This window comes from Bubalus kerabau, chromosome 7, assembly GCF_029407905.1.
Source record: "Bubalus kerabau isolate K-KA32 ecotype Philippines breed swamp buffalo chromosome 7, PCC_UOA_SB_1v2, whole genome shotgun sequence".
Taxonomy (NCBI): domain Eukaryota; kingdom Metazoa; phylum Chordata; class Mammalia; order Artiodactyla; family Bovidae; genus Bubalus; species Bubalus kerabau.
The window spans coordinates 90,314,999-90,335,516 of record NC_073630.1 but is presented as its reverse complement, the minus strand read 5'-3'; the positions used below and the strand labels follow the sequence as shown (position 1 = coordinate 90,335,516).

General features: G+C 39.2%; 1 protein-coding gene across 13 annotated transcripts in view; it reads right to left on the bottom strand.

The window, feature by feature from the left end:
* RUFY3 (RUN and FYVE domain containing 3) overlaps window positions 1-20,518 on the bottom strand; it is a 95,012-nt gene that overhangs the window by 59,188 nt on the left and 15,306 nt on the right. Inside the window, exon 1 of one of the 13 annotated variants that reach the window (XM_055588753.1) lies at window positions 14,210-15,367. The exons of 10 other annotated variants lie outside the window; for them this stretch is intronic. In XM_055588753.1, the coding sequence (XP_055444728.1) occupies window positions 14,210-14,387 (178 nt within the window). In that variant the 5' untranslated portion in view covers window positions 14,388-15,367. Of the gene's footprint in view, window positions 1-14,209; window positions 15,368-20,518 lie in introns of those variants that run through there. 2 more of the 13 variants (XM_055588747.1, XM_055588748.1) reach the window with 2 other exon arrangements.

The following is a 20,518-nucleotide window of genomic DNA, read 5'->3' as shown; positions in this document are numbered from 1 at the left end:
GCAGTGTGTCTGGGGAAAGAGGCCCTGGCTTTGACTTTGGGCCTTGCATAGCTACTCCTTTTCTCTCTCAACGATGGAGCGGGCGGGGTAGGGCTGCAGCTCCCTCCCTCCTGAGACGCATTGGAATAGCCACAAAGTGCCTCTCCGCTGTTTATGTACCCATGCTCGTGAGATCCCTCTTCTTGATATATTCTCTCTTCAGTATTATTACCATAGGGTCTGTAGTATAGACAACTGAGTTACAGTCCAGTTTAGAGACAAGTTACACTGTCTCCTTGAGGCTAGGTGTGTTTTCTTTTTATTTTATTGGGGGTATAACTGCTTTACAATGTTGTGTTAGTTTCTGCTATACAATGAAGTGAATCAGCTATATGCATACATCTCTCCCCTCTCTCTTGGGTCTCCCTCCACCCCACTCAATTCAGGTCACCACAGAGCACTGAGATCCCTGTGCTATACAAAAGGATTCCACTCATATATATGAGTCAATATATGTTTTTCTCTTTCTGACTTACTTCACTCTGTGTGACACACTCTTAAGTCCATCCAGGTCTCTACAAATGACCCAATATCGTTCCTTTTTATGGGTGAATAATATTCCATTGTGTGTGTATGTATATATACACAGACATATATATATACACACACACAACATCTTCTTTATCCATTATCTGTTGATGGACATTTAAGGTGCTTCCATGGTGTCTTTGATTTAGAGTGTTACTTTTTGAAAGTTTATTACAGTTTCTTGAGGGGAAATCCTTCCTGAAACCCAATCACTGATCACAAATAACTCTTTGAAGGACTGTTGTGAACATAATTGTTACTTAAGAGTACCTGTACTTAGTGCATCATAGGTAATAAATGTCAACTTTACATTTACAAGAAACCAATGCATGCCCTGTATTTTGATTTGGCTACAGACTAGAGTCCTCTAAGTATTTGCCATACTTATTTAAAGGAGATAGAGAAGACTGGATTGAAAAAAATAAATAAACTAATTATTAAACATAGAGAAATAACATAAGTCAATGTTAAGTAAACCAAGGACAAATTTAGCAACTGAGGCTCTGTTAAACTAACAGTAACTGGGTTGGTGACATAATAATAAATATTAGCAAAGGAGCTATCAAGCTAACTTATCAAGCTAACAAAAAAAAAGCTAAGAGGTCCTGTTAGAATTAACCAGTAAGTTAGGCCAAGGTCCATTTTATTCCCAGAGTAAACAAAAAAAAAAAAAAAAAAAACTATTAGCAGGGAAATAGAAACAATCCTGGAAAAAGTAAAATTAAGTTATTGTGATACTGTGATTTATAATAATAAATGTATATTTGGTTTTAATTTCCAGTTCCTGACACAGGCTCCTGAAATCTTATAAACTCCTAAGTGATAAGAACACTACAAACATCTTTTGTTCTAATGAGATTACTCTGGGGGTCTCTCAAATGGGAGTTGGTTCCCATAATTAATAGTTTGGAATTATCAGCACCCCACTCCCACTTCTCTGGAGAGACAAGAGGGGCTAAAAATGGAGTTAATAATGGGTCTTATCCATATGAGGAAGCCTCCTTAAAATCCCAATAGTATGGGGTTTGAAAACTTTCAGGTTGGTGAACACATTCATGAACCAGGAGGGTGACGTACATCAACTAGAAAGGGACAGAAGCTTCTGTGCTCTGGGCCTTCCAGACCTCACTCTAGTGTCTCTTCATCTGGCTGTATGTTTGTATCCTCCAACACATCCTTTCATAAACTGGTAACATAGGTAAAGGTTTCCCTGAGTTGTATGGACTGTTTAGCAAATAACTGAATTCAAGAGAGAGAAGGTCATGGGAACCTCCGATTTGTAGCCCAGTCAGCTAGAAATGGTGGGTAACCTGGGGACCTGCCACTTGCAGCCAAAGCCTGTGTGTGGTGGGGGTCAGGGAATAGTCTTGAGGATCTGAGCCCTTGACCTGTGGGATCTGATGCTATCTCCAGGAGAACAGAGTTAGAAATGAGTTAAACTGTGGGACACCCTGACCTTGTTAAAGAATTGCTGCTATTGGAAAAAACCCCACACATTTGGTGACAAGAAATGTCAGAAATGAAGTGTTTTTGTGGACCTCAACTGGGTAGCTGCTGCCCATAGAACAGGACACGGTGACATTCTCAGATAAGACAGTGCATCTCAGAAATATCCTAACTTTTACACCTCTAGAAGAAAGAAAAAAGAAGCCCCAGCAGCCTTTTTAACCCCAGAAAGTAAATGCTAGCAATCTTAGAGAAGCATGGATTTCTCAGTGTACAATTAGAAGTAAAACTCATTCCTTTCTGCACAGAACATTGTTACTAGCTTAAAGAAAACAGAAAAACAGATAAAATGTCATGCAGTTTACAGCTACTGAATCAACTGTCCTAAAAAACCACACTGTTTCCTTGGAGAGTTGAGATTTTAATCAGTGTGAGAAACCACAACCAACTACAGCAGTCACAGACAAAAATGAGTTGCAAGGAGGTAGCCAATGGGAACATTCATGATACCATGGCATTAAAGTTTTTTTAATGTTTATGGCAGCTTGGAAATGTGTATAAAAAATTAAAATACATTACTATTTGAGCCAGAAATTCCACTTCTAAAAATGAAAATTGTTCAAGTCAGAAACACAATGATACACCAAGAATGTTTGTGGTAGCCTAATTTAGAAATAACCTAAATGCTTGTAATAAGGGAATAAAGAATTTATGGCACATCCAAACAACTAAGGCATTAAAGGAGGTGGTACAGATTTCCATCTACTAATGTGGAGAGAAAACAGGCAGGTCACACAACAAAGGTATACACACAACTTATAAGATTGTGTGAGTTTGTAAATGAACTCCATGTCTATATATTAAAAAAGAGAATCTGGTTACTAAATCCTACTAGTGGTTATTGATAGGTACTAGAATTGTAGATGAATTCTGTTTTATATTTTTTACTTTTCTGTATTCTGTGACCTTTTAAATGTGAATATATTATTTTTTAACTAGAAAAATAAAGTTGTTTTCACTAAAATATTACATAGTAATACTAAATGTATTTTCTAGAAGAACCCCATTAATTCTAATACACTGATTTAATTTTAATTATGGGGGAAAATATTTACTTAGAGGCTATTTCACAATAAGTCTGTTTCATTGTCCCTCTACACAAGTATTTTTAAGCTCATCAAATTCTTCTATTTGTTCTCTGACAAAGTTCAAATAGGAAAAACTGCAAGAGAAATAATTTAATATTTACTTCCCTGTACTCAAGAGCACTTCATAGCAATCCAAGTGACTGGTGGGAGCTGGAACAATCACAATGGAAAATCGTGCCCCATTATATTCTCTACCTTCCCCAAAAGGGGCACAACCAAAAAACCCCAAATAATACAGAACCAGAGTGAAGAGGGGGCTTCCCTGGTGGCTCAGTTGTAAAGAATCTGCCTGCCAATGAAGGAGATGAGGGTTCAATCCCTGGGTTGGCAAGATCCCCTGGAGAAGGAAATGGCAACCCACTCTAGTATTCTTGCCTGGGAAATCCCATGGACAGAGGAGCCTGGCGGGCTACAATCCAAGGGGTCGCAAAAGAGTCAGATACTACTGAGCAACTAAACAAGTAAAGAGCAGAGAATACTGTGGGTTCCCTCAAATGACAACCATGCTCTCTTCCCAAAAAGGTCTCACAGGTGCCCAGGCCTGGGAATACAAAAACTTGAATTCCTGAGCTCCATCACTGAGTACTAGTTATGTAATCTGGTACAGCATTTACCTCTGGAAAATGATACACAATGTCTGTGATTACCTTAGGACACAGGACGTTCTGGCACTGGAAGCTGATGAGCCACAGAAGAGTTATTAATGATGTGAACTACAAAGAAAGGCACACATTAAAAGCTCCATCCAAAAAAGGTCCAGAAAAAGCTCACCAACATAGAGCAAAGACAGTAGAAACGTGCCATGATTAATGACCGTGCACTAAAGCAGATGCCAGTGACAGGAGTAACAAGGAGCTGGGAAGAAACTAAAAGTAGACCTGAAGAAAGCTAATTTTAGGGAGAGCAGGTTACCATCAGCTCAGAGGCAGCACGGAGCTGTTCTAGTGCTTCATTTGTGGACTGGGGTGCAAAGAGAACCCTGCTGACATTTCTCCCTAATTCAGGATTCTATAAAATCCCAGAGGCAAGTGGGTAAAACTTACCGTACAAGGGATACAAGCCAGGCTATTTCCAGATCAGAGCAACAAGAAGGAATGAACCCTGTCCAGAAAACTTTGTCTGACAGGGTTCTGAGATGGCAATAGAATCTATAATCTATTCACTGTGAGAATTTCACAAAGACTGCCCTGTACACGTGTAATCACAACTCAGAGAACCTGACCATGTAAACTTGAGGCTAACCGGCTGGTAGCAACAAATGTTCCAGTAATCTCACTGAGAGCAGATTACAAAAGGAGGCGTGCCAAAGGAAAGAACAGTAACATGATTCTACAAAATAGACAATCCTACTCACTGCAGCCCTGAAATTAAAAGACGCTCCTTGCTCCTTGGGAAAAAAAGCTATGATCAACCTAGACAGCGTATTAAAAAGCAGAGACATTACTTTGCCAACAAAGGTCCATCTAGTCAAAGCTATGGTTTTTCTAGTAGTCATGTATGGATGTGAGAGCTGGGACCACAAAGAAAGCTGAGCGCTGAAGAATTGATGCTTTTGAACTGTAGCATTGGAGAAGACTCTTTAGAGTCCCTTGACTGCAAGGAGATCAAGCCAGTCAATTCTAAAGGAAATCCTGAATATTCTTTGGAGGGACTGATGCTGAAGCTGAAACTCCAATACTTTGGCCACCTGATGCGAAGAACTGGCTCATTGGAAAAGACCCTGATGCTGGGAAAAATTGAAGAGGGGAGAAGGGGATGACAGAGGATGGGATGGTTGGATGGCATCATCGACTCAATGAACATGAGTTTGACTAGGTTCTGTGAGTTGCTGATGGATAGGGAAGCCTGGCACCCCACTCCAGTACTCTTGCCTGGAAAATCCCATGGACGAGGAGCCTGGTAGGCTGCAGTCCATGGGGTCACTAAGAGTCGGACACGACTGAGCAGCTTCACTTTCACTTTTCACTTTTGTGCATTGGAAAAGGAAATGGCAACCCACTCCAGTGTTCTTGCCTGGAGAATCCCAGGGTTGGGGGAGCCTGGTGGGCTGCCGTCTATGGGGTCGCACAGAGTTAGACACGACTGAAGCGACTTAGCAGCAGCAGCAGCAGGGAACCCTGGCATGCTGCAGTCCATGGGGTCACAAACAGTCGGACACGACTGAGCAACTGAACTGAACTGACCCACTCAGGTTTTATTTTCTGAGCATAGGATAGGCGTAAATTAAATGCTGTACTGAATGCACCCAAGTCTAGACACTGTGGCCCACACGTGCACTGTATGCGGCGTATAGTCAGCTTTGAAAACAAAGTATGCCAAAAAGTAATGTTTTTTGGCCTGTTACCTGGAAAAACTCTAAATGTCTAACTAGAAATATTAAAAAATTATACTGGACATTGAATCTAAAGCAGTAGTCCTGCTTTTAGAGCTATGGTTCCTGTTCGTGGATGTGGGAAACTGTAACGGAAGATACTTAACTCTGAGGTAGACAGATGGATGAGTACATCCATCTGTACTTTAGAGCTTTCATAAAGCTTTTTTCTTTAAAGAAAAAACAACACAGTATCCTGATTATAGTAATATACCCTCTTATAGGATCTTAGGGGACAACAGGATGAGATGGTTGGATAGCATCAATGACTCAATGGACATGAGTTTGAGCAAGCTCTGGGAAACAGTGAAGGACAGGGAAGCCTGATGGGCGGCAGTCCATGGGGTGACAATGAGTCAGACACAACTAAGCGACTGAACAATTAACAAGAATATTTGGAAGACATAAAGAAGTATGAAGAATATAAAAACCCTCTGTTGTTCCACTCTCCAGAGAAGACCACTTTTTACATTTTTGGTACATTTCCTTTCACTTGGGTGTACATGTATCTATATTTAAATCAATTTGTGATCACACTGTATATGTGGCTTGGGAGACAGCTTTTAAAACTTACTATACTTTAAACAATACCCTAGACCACTAAGTATTCCACAACATCATTATCAATGTTTGTGGTACTGATGCTCTACAATTTATTGAATAATTTTCCTGTTAGGTTATTTAAGTTATACTTAAAGTTTTGCTACTATAAATCATAATACTGTGATGATTATACACAGTTGTATATTTTGCCCATATCTGATTATTTCATTGAGATAAACGTCTGGTATAACCATTGGAACTTAATTTTTGAGGCACCTGATTCACACTGATAAAGCGATTTTCAAAAATCTGTGCCAATAAATATTCTACCAGCACCTGAATTTTCCTATATTTTCATCAGCACTGAATAGTATTCACAGATATGTTCAACAAAAAATTACTTGTTATACTAAACTTCTATTTTCAAAATAAAATACAATGAGTCTGAATTGTGAACTAAGTGTTTTCAAAAAAAATTTTTAATATCCAAAAACCATAGTTGTGTGTAATGGAAGGTAAGGTATTACAACAGTCTTTTCTTTTAAAAGTGATCATTTTCTGGGGATTATGGGGCATTTGTGTGTGTGTGCTCAGATGCTCAGTTGTGTCTGACTCTTGGCAACCCCATGGATTGTAGCCTGCCAGGATCCTCTGTCCCTGGGATTCTCTGAAAATATTAGAGTGCGTTGCCATTTCCTCCTCCAGGGGATCTTCCTCATCCAAGGATGGAACCCGAGTCTGTTAGGTCTCCTGCATTGGCAGGTGGATTCTACTAGTGCCATATGGGCATTGAGTTCACCTAAAGTGTATTAGATAGCTACCATAAATAGTATATATAGTAATATGAGGCCTTCTTAAGGGTACAAAAGAAAAGTTTTGCCCTAAAGAACTTTCTGTATAATTTTATAAAAGTATGAATCACATAGGCTAAAATAAATCATCAGAGAATGATTTCAAGTGTATTCAATCAAGTGATGGAGACAGAACCCAACGATTCAGGAGATGAAGGATACTGGACTTGTTAAAGAAGGTTCATGGATGAAGGGAGTCAGGGGTCCTTTCTGGTTTCTAATTTAATGTCAGTGAGAAGAATTTAAAGCAGAAATAGTATTAACAACAAGAATAACCATTTTTTCGGTAAAGTACAGAATCACAGCCTGGTTGAAATAGGCAAGTATTGAAAAGGAGTTTGAAAAAAACATTTGATAAGTAAAATTATCCAAAAGAAGGACATGGGAATAGTTCGCTAAAGAATAAGGATTCAACATAGTCATTGTTTCTGACAATCCATAATCACAAACATTACTGCTACCACAAACAGCTTTCCATGTCACTGCACATTCATTTGAGAAACATTTAAAATTTAACACATAAAGGTACCACCTGCCCGCCAGGTCAGTCTCAGCAGTGTATTATTTTTATTGTTTGACAGCATCTGTACAATCATATAAATATTTTCATAGACTTTATAAAAATGGATGGAAAGAGAAAAAAGAAAAAAACCAAGTGGATAAAATGCTAAGGTATCCAATTTAACTGATGGCAATTGCCAAGTATGCCCCAAATGGCATGCTTCTGGACACATTTGGGTGCTCCCTGGACATAAGCTGGCCAATGCCACGTTCCACTGTGTATAAAACGGATGGAAATATGTCACCAGAGACTGGGAAGAAGATGTCCCGTATTATGTGCAGGTCTATTGCTAGACTTACACTCACTGAATTCTGGTATAGGAAAGTTGCATGTAGGTTGGATCCAGGCTGCCCGAATGACTCCTAGCTCCACCACTTACTACATCTCTGTCAATCTGTAAAATGGGGATGACAGTACCTAGGCTCAGTGGGTTTTTGTACAGATTAAATGAGGTAATACATATATATATTACTTAGAGGAAACAGTTCCTGGCACAAAGTAGCTGCTCAATAAAAGACAGCATCTCTTCCTACACCAGTCGCCATCACTTTTTCAAGAATATTCTACATTCAATATAAAGACTGTCTGAAACAGACTCTTATACAAGAATGAAAAGTTTATTTTCATGAAGACTTACTTGGCAATTCTATAAAGAATGAATCAGTATAATAGGAAGAGAAATGGCTTGGAGAAAAGCTGAAAGTAGGTTTGGGAATCTGAATGTGACAGAGTTAGATCCTGGTAGTTGTGGAAATGAAAAGGGAAGACAAAATTAAGTCTTTGAGGTGGAAAAGAGCACCACTCTCTCTTTTATGCCCTAACATATATAGTACTATTTGTTTAATCATAATAGAAAACTATGATAGCTGGATGCCTTAAATCCAGTTTATATAATTTCATACACACACACACAAATGCAGAAAAGATCATTTATATATAGCTAAGTGATGCTTTGGATATCATTAACATATGTTTACTTATGAAAATAACTGAAGCCTTGATTTTTCATCAACTTCAGTTAAAGAGGTTTAATTTAAGAATCTTTGAGCTTCACATGGTTTATAATTATCTTAGTAGAAAATACATGTTCATCATAAAAAATATAAGGGAAGGTTCACACATAAATATGTGAAAATAGAAAGTCTTCTCACAAACTTGCATGTTACTGGTATTCAATATTATTTTATTATTGATTATTTTATTTTTCTGTTAATTGGGAGAAATTCTTATTTAAGCCTTATTCAAGAGGGCTATTAAAATTCAAATATTATATGATGATTTAAAATATACTTATTTTATTAAAGTATGGAAATAAACACACACACTAATGAACTTATTCACTATTAAAACACTTCAGATTTTACTGTTAAAAAATAACATACACAATCAGAAAAGAAGAAATATACTATTTCTTCACTAACCCTAACATTTTGTCCCTGGTAGAGCATGTAGTTTTATTAGTATTTCTTCTCAAAGAAGTGAAAACTTGCTGGAAAGAAAATTGGAGAGACTGAAAATCTTTCAGCTCTGGTATCTGGGTCTCTGCAAATGCTGTCTCCTCCCTATTCCCCACCCTTAACGTCCCTTGCCTCCAGTTTATAACCTGATTAACTCTTGCATATCCTTTAGGTCTTAGTTCAAACATTACTTACTTCAACTGGAAAATTTCCCTGGACCTTCCTAATAAAACATGTTTGGCTCTATACCATAGCACTCATGCATGGATGCTCAGGCATGTCCGACTCTTTGTGACCCTATGGACTGTAGCCCTTCCGTCTCCTCTGCCCAGGGAATTTTCCTGGCAAGAATACTGGAGTGGGTTGCCATTTCCTCATCCAGGGGATCTTCCCAGCCCAGGAATCAAACCTGCATTTCCTGTGTTGGCAGGCAGATTCTTTAGCGCTGAGCCACCTGGGAAGCCATTTTATCAATACTTGTTGAAGTACCCCACCTCCCCCTGCTTGTCAATAAGCTCAGAAAATACAGAGGAGCAGGCTTGGGCACTGTGCTATACCTCAGGACCTAGCATAGCATGGAGCATAAATTACAGGTGGGACACTTAAGTGTGTGCTGAATGAAGGGCCAAGGGTCTGATCTCATGATTAAAATTATGCATGTTTTTCTAAACATTTATTTTCTTTGGGGATACTAATGGTTCCTAAGGTTTTTTCTTCCCCAGGAAAAATAAAGTACACATAAAAAATTTTATATATAAGTTTTTGGATCCTCTTCCCAGGTTTAGAAGCCCTGCAACTAGACTGTAGTGAGTTGATGCTATGAAGTTTCTTGGTCAACAGCGATTTGGCTTCCCCTGCCAAAATGCCCACTGGGTCATGCACTTTTTTCATTAAAACATATGCAGTTCCCAGGCAGAATGGGGTTTTACTCTTGTGCACTGATATTAATGAGTAAAAATACATTAGGAAATGTCAATGGAGTTATCTCAGAACCAGACACTTTCAGCAGTCACCAAAAAACACACACTTTCTATTTCATCTTCAGGGGATTATTTTCCTTTCTATCAGCAGATTATCCCCTACTATATGGGAAAACCTGATCTGAAATCTACACCCATACTGTCCCTTGGGAAGTATGGTCACTATGGATTAGAAGTCCATGTCCAGTTCCTACGAAACATGATTGTCCTTTAGCAACTAAGTAGTTCACCCTTGTTTTACAGCAGCCTCTGACATTGTTGTTTCATCTTTTTTCCTTGACTGTGAATTCACTCAGGGCAAAGGCCATTATTTCTCAGTCTCTAGAACTGGATTTTGCATCAAGGGATGCTCAATAAATATTTCTGATCAACTGACAGACCAAACACATGCAGTACAGTAGTACAGGATCCTTACATGTAGTACAGTATCGTTACTACAATCACAGATGTTACATACAAGCTAGCTCCTTATACATTACTGTGTAAGTGCCAGATACTCTAAATGCACACTAAAGCAAAATGTGACTACCAGGGGAAAACTGGACACTTATGCAGTAACAGCGTGTCTGAAGTCAGTCATCACACACAGTTTTCTATAACCAAAGTTCTCTGTAACTTGAAAATCAGAGGCTTGACCAGAGGTTCTCTTCTTAATGTGTCTGCTGCTGTATCATTTCTTTGTAGTCTGCCTCTTACTATCTGTATTTGAAAAAGGTATTTTCTAAGTCAAAAAATAATTCAAATCTTAAGAGTTACCTTTGTAACCAAATGGCCTATTTTACTGTACTAAACTGATCTATTTCACTTCTCAATGTCAGATTCCTCTTCTTTAAAAGAAAGTTAATGGGAAAACAAGTATTTCTTGATAACCGACTTTTGTTTTTAACCAATTATTTTCCTGTTTGCAAAGGCCCAAGAAAGGACAATGCTGAAATGTGAATTTAAGCTACTAACCACCTTTAGTCTGTCTAGCAAACAAGCTTAGACTTGTTTAAGCTTGTGGAGTTTTAAGCTTGGAATAGTTTAAGCTTGGAATAGTCTAGCTTAGACTATTCCAAAAGGTTAAATACAAAAACAGAAACAAAAATAGAAATACATACTAAAAAGGCAAGAGATTTAACAATGGGGCTTACAACTGTTGAAGTTCAAACCATTGTTTCATGAATAACTATTACACAAATAACTAACATTTATAGGGTACAGAGGATGAGATGGCTGGATGGCATCACCAACTCGATGGACGTGAGTTTGAGTAAACTCCGGGAGTTGGTGATGGACAGGGAGGCCTGGCATGCTGCGATTCATGGGGTCGCAAAAAGTCGGACACGACTGAGCGACTGAACTGAACTGATCTTAGATTAAATATCTTGCTTAATGCTCCTAACTTACTATCGTGACTACCATTCCTAACAACTTACTATAGTCCAGCCCAGCATCTCACTGTGTGCTGCTTGAAACGTCCCTTCCAGTCCCCACCCACAACAGTATCTGCCTGTGATCCTACAGTTATCACACAAGGTGGAGCCTAGTCCAAGTGTCACTTGCCGGATGAAGCCTTTCCTGAATGTTCTTCTTGCAATCAAAGATCTGGACATTTGTTCCAGGTTTTTACAAAAGTGTACTAAAAGAAATGAGAGATAGCTGATCTCCTTGACCACCAATAAGTACTAAACTAATGAAGTAAGTTTTTATTCCCATGTATTTAAGAATTAAGGTGGGCTAAAACTCTGGGTCTGGTCTACACTGTGGCCAGCAGAGTGAAGACAAGAGCTGTTTTCAGAAAACACAAGTTGGAAACCTCAAAGCTTCTACCAATGAGGCCACAATGAGATTATCGTCTTAAGAAGATACATGACGTTTTTGCCCGTTTTCTCTCGTGGGAGTCGGGGGCCCCAACGCAGAATTTGCACAGTCAGATGTCCTTCCTTGTGTCTACAAATCAACTGGGAAGTGTTCTGTGAACACTCACTGTGTCTGGGCACCGAGTGCTCCATTTTTTGTCAACACAGTAGGGTTCCTGTTATCACTGGTCCAGCAATCACCACTTAAGGGTTAATAGCTAAATTAAACTTAACAACTGTCTCTAGCATTAATATTAAGGCAGACATTTCTTGGGTTGAAGTCACTGTTTAGACATCCAGAGTTAGCCAGTAGAATAAAATCCCTGTCTTTTATTTACCTGGCTTCCTAGATCACTAAACCTATGGATGTTTTCTTGGGCCTGGACTTTCTTTTTTTACTTCTAGTACTAATAATTTGAAATTGTTGCTTCTTTTACCCAGTTGAAGGCAGAATTGCAAAATTCATTGCCAGCCTTTCTCTATTTTCCTCCACCCATTCTCCAGCTGATTCTAAGGTGTTGGAAACTTTCTATTTGTCTGTTTCCCCTAACCCAAGGATGTGTCACTTGAGCTTAGGCTGCAGCCCTCATATGTTTCCATCACCGATTTCTCCATAGAGAATTCAAAGAGCACCACTACAAATGCTTACGTGAACCAAGCAGCTCACTTTTGCTTACTCACAGGAATCTTGCTCAAAAAACAAATAGGTATGCAAACGATTGTTGCTGTTGTTCAGCCGCTAAGTAGAGTCCGACTCTTCCTGATACCCACAGGACTGTACCCAACCAGGCGCCTCTGTCCACGGGTTTTCCCAGGCAAGGATACAGGAGTGGGTTGCCATTTCCTTCTCCAGGGGATCTTCCCGACCCAGAGATTGAACCTGTGTCTCTTGCACACTGAGCCACCTGGGAAGCCCATTCAAATGATTAAATTTGTTCAAAATTAGAGACAATGACACACTAAATTTTATAATTAAGGGAATATATGATATTGCGTGACTTTCAAAATAAATATTTTAAAAACAAAATATGCAGACTGAGGCATCCGCTGAAAAGACTTCTTGGTAGCATTCTCAAAATGTACTTTTATTCCCTAAAGATTTTTAAAGCTCGAGAGGCTGTTCTAAACAGTACTGGCATTGTATGTGCCTCCAGCTGATGTCTCCTGACCGCCATGCGGCACATTCTGAAACTCAGAGCCAAAGGAAGCTGTCCAACAGACAAACCAATTGTTAAAGGGTGCAAAGGGCCTCAGAAACTACTTAAACATTGCCCTTAAAGACACACCCAAATGACTGCTTTGTGCTTCGATGTTAACCCTCTCTAAAAGCGGCTAACTGGGAAAATAAAATCCTTTTCAGAAACAAAGAGTGAAATCTGAGTCATGATAAGATTGCAATGCTTGGTCAAGGGCAAGGAATCACTTTTTCTAACCCAACTGCTAGGTGCAATTCACCTTGTGCCCTCTGTCTTGCAGTATGCCTAAACACTGGGCAGATTTTATGTAAAATTTATTCTCATATGTGAGCATTTCTTTCTTCATTATTTTAAGGGTAGAGAACAAACACTAGTTAAGAGGCCAGTACACAAAAATACAAAACAATTTGATTCAAATTAATTTTCTTCCTTATGGTATTAAGTTCACAAAATTTAGGGGTAGAAGATAAAAGCCTCTCAGAATTTAGAAAAGGTTCTGGGAGAAAGACACAAGTCAAGAGACTACAAAGGTCTCAAAGGGACTGACAGTGGAGATTTCACATGGGTCAACAGTTACCACAAACAACTTATAAAAAGCAATGCCCAATCGGTTCCATAGGTAGAAATTACCTTATCAATCATGCTTAACCTTTTAAGGTATTATGCTTTTTTGAGACCATATTCATTAAATAAGCACTGAACGTAAAACTGCTTTCTCATCTAACCTTACAATCTATATTATTTTAAAAAAAGAATGTTTGACCATGTATTTTCTAGATACCACAGCCTGTTTACCATTATATCTTGATGATAGGATACCCTTCGTGAGTGCTTCAACCATATCACGTACGCTCCTATAATTAATTAGTCATGCAATTTTACCTTACTCTATTAAAAACAACTATAATTTCTATAATATGTTAGTATCTAATCAGAATTAACAGCTTTTCCATTGGTTGATTAGGGTCAGATGTGATAAGTGATCTCAAATGTTCTTTACAGCCTTCAAGACAAAGAACTCTAAGCAAGCACCAGCATCTTTTGAAAGGATACCTCAGAGGGCAGGGAAAAAATCTTTTCCCCCAGTAAAGTAGAGAAGGGGAGCTGGTAGTAGGTTTAAGGATGAAAGGTTTTCAGGGCCATTAGCTAGTTTAGAGTATGGGTTCTTCCTGCCTCTCCCTGACCCTCCCAGCCTGATTAACAATGAGGATGCTGGTGAGATACTGGAGGACGGGTTCTGACCATACCTTCATGGGTAGGCTCTGGGTCAGGTGTAAGTGAGATGTCATCCAGCTCTCGCAGGCAGAGCCATTCTCCATCCATAGACACTCGGAATTTGCAAAGGTAGATGGTCTCCATGGCAGCCTGTGTGATCTTGTCAGTGGTGGGGGTTGGCATGTCGGTTGGAGGCGTCAGAGCAGACATGATGACTCAGCTGGGACCACAACACACACACACACACACACACCCCAAACAAAAATAAATAACCCCCAAATCCGAAGCTCTGCAACAAAGCTCTCAAGAAAAGAGGCAGGTGAGGGTTTAAAAAAAAAAAAAAGACGGAAAAATACCTATGCTTTAAGCACCAAGTGTTCAAGATAAATAATTCTATGCTATGTTTTCTCAGAGGCAGTTCCTACCACATAGCAAAATAAGATGATGCTTATCTTCTTCCAGCTTCTCTCCTGTTATCTTCCCTTCCCTACCCCCTTCTTTTTCAGCTGAGGCAGAGGCTTGAAATCCTGCACAGCCGATGCTACCTTAGTTAGCTTTAAAAAAAACTGGCCTCTGTATGAGTAAGTGAAAAATCCTCCTTCTTTTTACAGAAAAAAAAATACAAAAGAAAAAAATGAACAAAAAATAAACCAATATTTTCTGTTTAGCTTAAAAAAAAAAATCCTGAATTGCAGAAATCACTTCCAGGATCTGCTCAGAGGAGCCGGGATGCTGAGTTCTAATAGGATTGGTTGTGCGCAGTAAGCAGGGTGTTGACCAAAATGGCTGACTAATGAACTGAACTGAAAATTCAAGCTCATGTGACCAGCTGCTCTGAACGTAGGGCGAGCAATTCCCAGGATGCTTTATAGATGCTGCTGATGCAGGGAGAGCAATTAGGCTGCCTGCTCTCATCGTGCACAACCCACTTCCAGACTCTGCTAGTCAAACTGTGATCAGACATAACACAATGCACGTATTCTCATCAATTCCCCTTGCTGTAGGATAAAAGGGCTGGGTAACAGGAGGACAATTAATACTGGGTAACGCTGCACAGTAAAAATGGTAAAAGAGGTAGTTGGATTAATTTAACATGCACATAATTCACTTCTTTTATCCTTATATACTTAGCTATCAAAATTCTTTGCTCTGCTAAAGGTGGTGTTTTAAGAAAAACTAAAGCAAATTTTTGATTTAAATATACTTTCAGGCATTCATAATTTCCTTCTCCAAAATACAAAGACTTAATTTTTCAGATTGGACAGAAATGCAGGAAAAAAAAAAAAAACCAACCTAGAAGTTAAATTCTTCCTGATTTATGGCAGTCCCTCCTTCACTTCTGACACTGCTGTATTCACCGAGTTTCTACATTAGATTGTTTCTAATAAGAGGATAAAACTACGCTACATCTTAAAATTTCTCCCACCCTGGAACATCCTAAGTGCACATTATCATATTCTCTCTATTTTGCATATTTTATTTTTCTATCTTTTGGCCACACCACAAGGCATGTAGGGTCTTATTTCCCTGATCAGGGATTGATCCTGTGCCCCATGCACTGGAAGTGTGGAGTTCTAACCACTGGACCACTAGGGAAGTCCTATCATATTATCTTAAACCAATCAACCAGTTTATCCCTCTACATATCTATATTATCCAATGAGGCCTTTGTGCCTTGGAAGTGAAAACTTAGGTACTTGTTTTCTGAGCTAAAAAAATAAGGGATGACAGAGATTTTCTTTGAAAATGCTTTGGATGATTGCAAACAATTTTTTTTTTCTTTTGCTGAAGGGTCTGGTTTTAAAGAGGAACATAAAACTTCAAGAAATATGTCCCAAGATGATTTATTCTATTTTAGGATTTCTTACGATTATTCTGTTCTAGGATTTCTTATGAGAGGGATATCTAACAACTGAAAGAAAAATTTCTTCTTGAGTATTATTAAAATGTCATAAATGTTACATATATATAAATAACTGAATCACTTTGCTGTATATCTGAAAGTAACACAACATTACAATTCAACTATATTTCAACAACAACAAAAATTCTTTAAAAAGTAAATGAAAAGGAAAGCTGTATTGGAATAAAGTGTTTACAGCAAATACAAAAAAATTTGTAAATGCCTCCACCCAAATTTGAGATTGCGCTCAAAGGAAAAAATACTAAGAACCAGATTCTGTAGGTAAACGCATTTTCACACTGTTAGAGGGAAGGCAAACTGGCAAAATGTAAGAATGCGTATATGAATATACTTATTTATAATTAGGAAGAAAATCAGCAAGTTATAAGGAAAACAAAATATTCCAGGTAGGTTTATTCTTTTCTGTTTAAATCTCTTCCAACATTACCTCTATATTTGGACCAGACATTCCTTCATTCATTCAGTAAATATTCACTAAGAGTACTCCACATGCCAGGCACTCGGCATGGAGCAGTAAGATCAGAACATTTTTTTTTTTAAGATCACTTTTTCAAGGAAGCAAACTGCAGCCATGAAATTAAAAGACCCTTGCTCCTAGGAAAGGAAAGCTATGACAAATCTGTGAGAGTGAAAGTCGCATCCAACTCTGTATAGTCCATAGAATCCTCAGGCCAGAATACTGGAGTGGGTAGCTTTTCCCTTCTCCAGAGGATCTTCCCAGCATAGGGATCGAACCCAGGTCTCCCGCATTGCAGGCGGATACTTTACCAGCTGAGCCACAAGTGACAAACCTAGACAACTTTTTAAAAAGCAGAGACATCACTTTGCTGACAAAAGTCCAGCTAGTCAAAGCTATGGTTTTTTCCAGGAGTCATGTATATCACATCTGTAGATGTGAGAGTTGAACCATAAAGAAGGCTGAGCACCAACAAATTGCGGTGCTGGAAGACTCTTAAGAGTCCCTTGGATTGTAAGGATATCAAACCAGTCAATTCAAAAGTAAATCAACCCTGAATATTCATTGCAAGGACTGACGTTGAAGCTGAAGCTCCAATACTTTGGCTACCTGATGCGAAGAGCCAACTCGTTGGGAAAGACCCTGATGCTGGGCAAGATTGAAGGCAAATGGAAAAGTGGGCAGCTGAGGATGAGATGGTTAGATAGTATTACTGACTCAATGGACATGAATTTCAGCAAACTCCAGGAGATAGTGGAAGACAGTGGAGCCTGGCATGCTGCAGTCCATGGGGTCTCAAAGAATTGGACACAATTTAGCGACTAAACTTAATTTCCAAATACAGAATATAAGCCTTCATTTAACACATTCACATCTGATTATAGCACAACTTCTTTCTAGCCAGACAAATTTCCATCTTTTTATATTAAAGCTTAAAGGGAGATAGTTTATACTTTGAACTTTAAGCCATGCAACACTTTAAAACATAGTTAAGGAGTCATTAAAATCTTCAATCCAATCCCAAAGAGAGGCAATGCCAAAGAATGCTCAAACTACCACACAATTGCACTCATCTCACACGCTAGTAAAGTGATAGCCAAAATTCTCCAAGCCAGGCTTCAGCAATACATGAACCATGAAGTTTCAGATGTTCAAACTGGTTTTAGAAAAGGCAGAGGAACCAGAGATCAAATTACCAACATCTGCTGGATCATCGAAAAAGCGAGAGAGTTCCAGAAAAACATGTATTTCTGCTTTATTGACTATGCCAAAGCCTTTGACTGTGTGGATCACAAGAAACTGTGGAAAATTATGAAAGAGATGGGAATACCAGCCCACATGACCTGCCTCTTGAGAAATGTGTATGCAGGTCAGGAAGCAAGGGTTAGAACTGGACATGGAACAACGGACTGGTTCCAAATAGGAAAAGGAGTACGTCAAGGCTGTATATTGTCACCTTGGTTATTTAACTTATATGCAGAGTACATCATGAGAAATGCTGGGCTGGATGAAGCACAAGCTGGAATCAAGATTGCTGGGAGAAATATCAGTAACCTCAGATATGCAGACGACACCACCTTTATGGCAGAAAGTGAAGAAGAACTAAAGAGCCTCTTGATGAAAGTGAAAGTGGAGAGTGAAAAAGTTGGCTTAAAGCTCAACATTTAGAAAACAGATCATGGCATCTGGTCCCATCACTTCATGGCAAATAGATGGGGAAACAGAGGAAACAGTGGCTGACTTTATTTTGGGGGGCTCCAAAATCACTGTAGATGGTGACTGCAGCCATGAAATTAAAAGATGCTTACTCCTTGGAAGGAAAGTTATGATCAACCTAGACAGCATATTCAAAAGCAGAGACATTACTTTGTCAACAAAGGTCCGTCTACTCAAGGCTATGGTTTTTCCAGTGGTCATGTATGGATGTGAGAGTTGGACTATAAAGAAAGATGAGCGCTGAAGAATTGGTGCTTTTGAACTGTGGTGTTGGAGAAGACTCTTGCGAGTTCCTTGGACTGCAAGGAGATCCAACCAGTCCATCCCAAAGGAGATCAATCCTGGGTGATCCTGGGAAGGACTGATGTTGAAGCTGAAACTCCAATAGTTTGGCCACCTAATGCGACTCATTTGAAAAGACCCTGATGCTGGGAAAGATTGAGGACAGGAGGAGAAGGGGACTACAGAGATTGAGATGGATAGATGGCATCAAAATGGACATTAGTTTGGGTAAACTCTGGGAGTTGGTGATGGACAGGGAGGCCTGGCGTGCTGCAGTTCATGGGGTCGCAAAGAGTTGGACACGACTGAGTGACTGAACTGAACTGAAAATCTTCAAAGTTACACTGAATAGTTCCTGGAACCACAATATCCAACAACCCTGGCTATCTGTACATATGACATCAAGATTCTAGGTCACTGATACATTCTTAAAACATAGAACAGTGATTATATAAATTAATCTGAATGCTCTGGGATTGCCTGTGTTGGGCTTCCCAGGTGGTATCAGCAGGTTAAAAAAAAAACCCACCTACCCATGCAGGAGACCTAAGAGACATGGGTTCGATCCATGGGTGGGGAAGATCCCCTGGAGGAGGAAATGGCAACCCACTCCAGTATTCTTGCCTGGAGAGTCCCATGGACAGAGGAGTCTACAGTCCACAGGGTTGCAGAAAGTCAGACATGACTGAGTGACTAAGCACAGTACACCAATATATGAATCCAGCAGGTCACAAACAGTGACGGACAATCTTCCCATCAATCAAACAGTAAAGCATTTATTTAACACTGAACAGGAGATTTGGACTCATTACAACATAGCAGCACAAAATGAACATCTATGTCAACAAGCAGAGTACCTTGGTTAACGTTCCTTCCAAGGTCCTTCTCTTCAGGTGGAGGGCGCAGGGAGCAAAGTCCAAAGCAACTAAAACTTTTGCCCAGGAGAGAAAAATGTGTACACACTGGTTACCCTTGAGTTTCCCACATCTATCAGTTTGAGGAGGTGTTAACACTTATTTCAGAAACAAGAACTGTGGATGGGCCGGAAAACCTGTACTTCTACCAAGTTACATCTGTTTGCAGGTAAACACTCTTGAGTCTTCAACATGACAGTTGCTCAGTGTTCGTAAGCAATACATTTACTATGAAAACCAGCACAATTTATAGAGAACTATGCTCGGTCGCTCAGTTGTGTCAAACCCTTTGCGACCCCATGGACTGTAGCCTGCCAGGCCAGGCTCCCCGTCCATGGGATTCTCCAGGTAAGAATACTGGAGTGGGTTGCCATTTCCTTCTCCAATAAATAAAAGTAATTTAAATTATTGCTTAGTCATGTTTTCACATTTGGGTCTTTATTATGTAAACATATTAGCTTAGAACATAAAGGCAATATTAAGTCATTGGCAAGACATACAAACTTTGAACTTTTTTCTCATAAACATACTACTTATAAGCTGTATTGGACTATTTTCTCATGTGAGTGCACTTGTGAATAACAGCATATATTTGTAAAATAGTTGTGAGGGGCTGGGGTACAGTCTGTGGCCGTAAAACAGAATTAACAAGACTATGTAAAGTTTAAATTCAAGATAATGATCTGAATAATACCTATGTTCTAGCTGCTTACACAGCTCGAATTTTCCACATTATGATTGAAAGCAAATGAGATTCACTTTTCAAAGTTAGTTGTTACATTCCTTTGAAGTATATTTACTCAGCTCCTAAGACAAAGACTGATTTGTCATGCTCAGTGTCCCTGTTATACAATGTGGAAAAATTATCACTACTTAAGGAACTATCATTTATTGGATTTCTTTTTTCTGTTAGGTGCTTCATTCATAAATATTATAGCAGGTCCTCATAAGACTCCTGCAAAGTAGATACTGATATTCCTTCTTTATATTCAAGGAAGCCAAGCGGAGCCACCTAACTGGTCCAAGATCACACAATTAACAAGTGGCA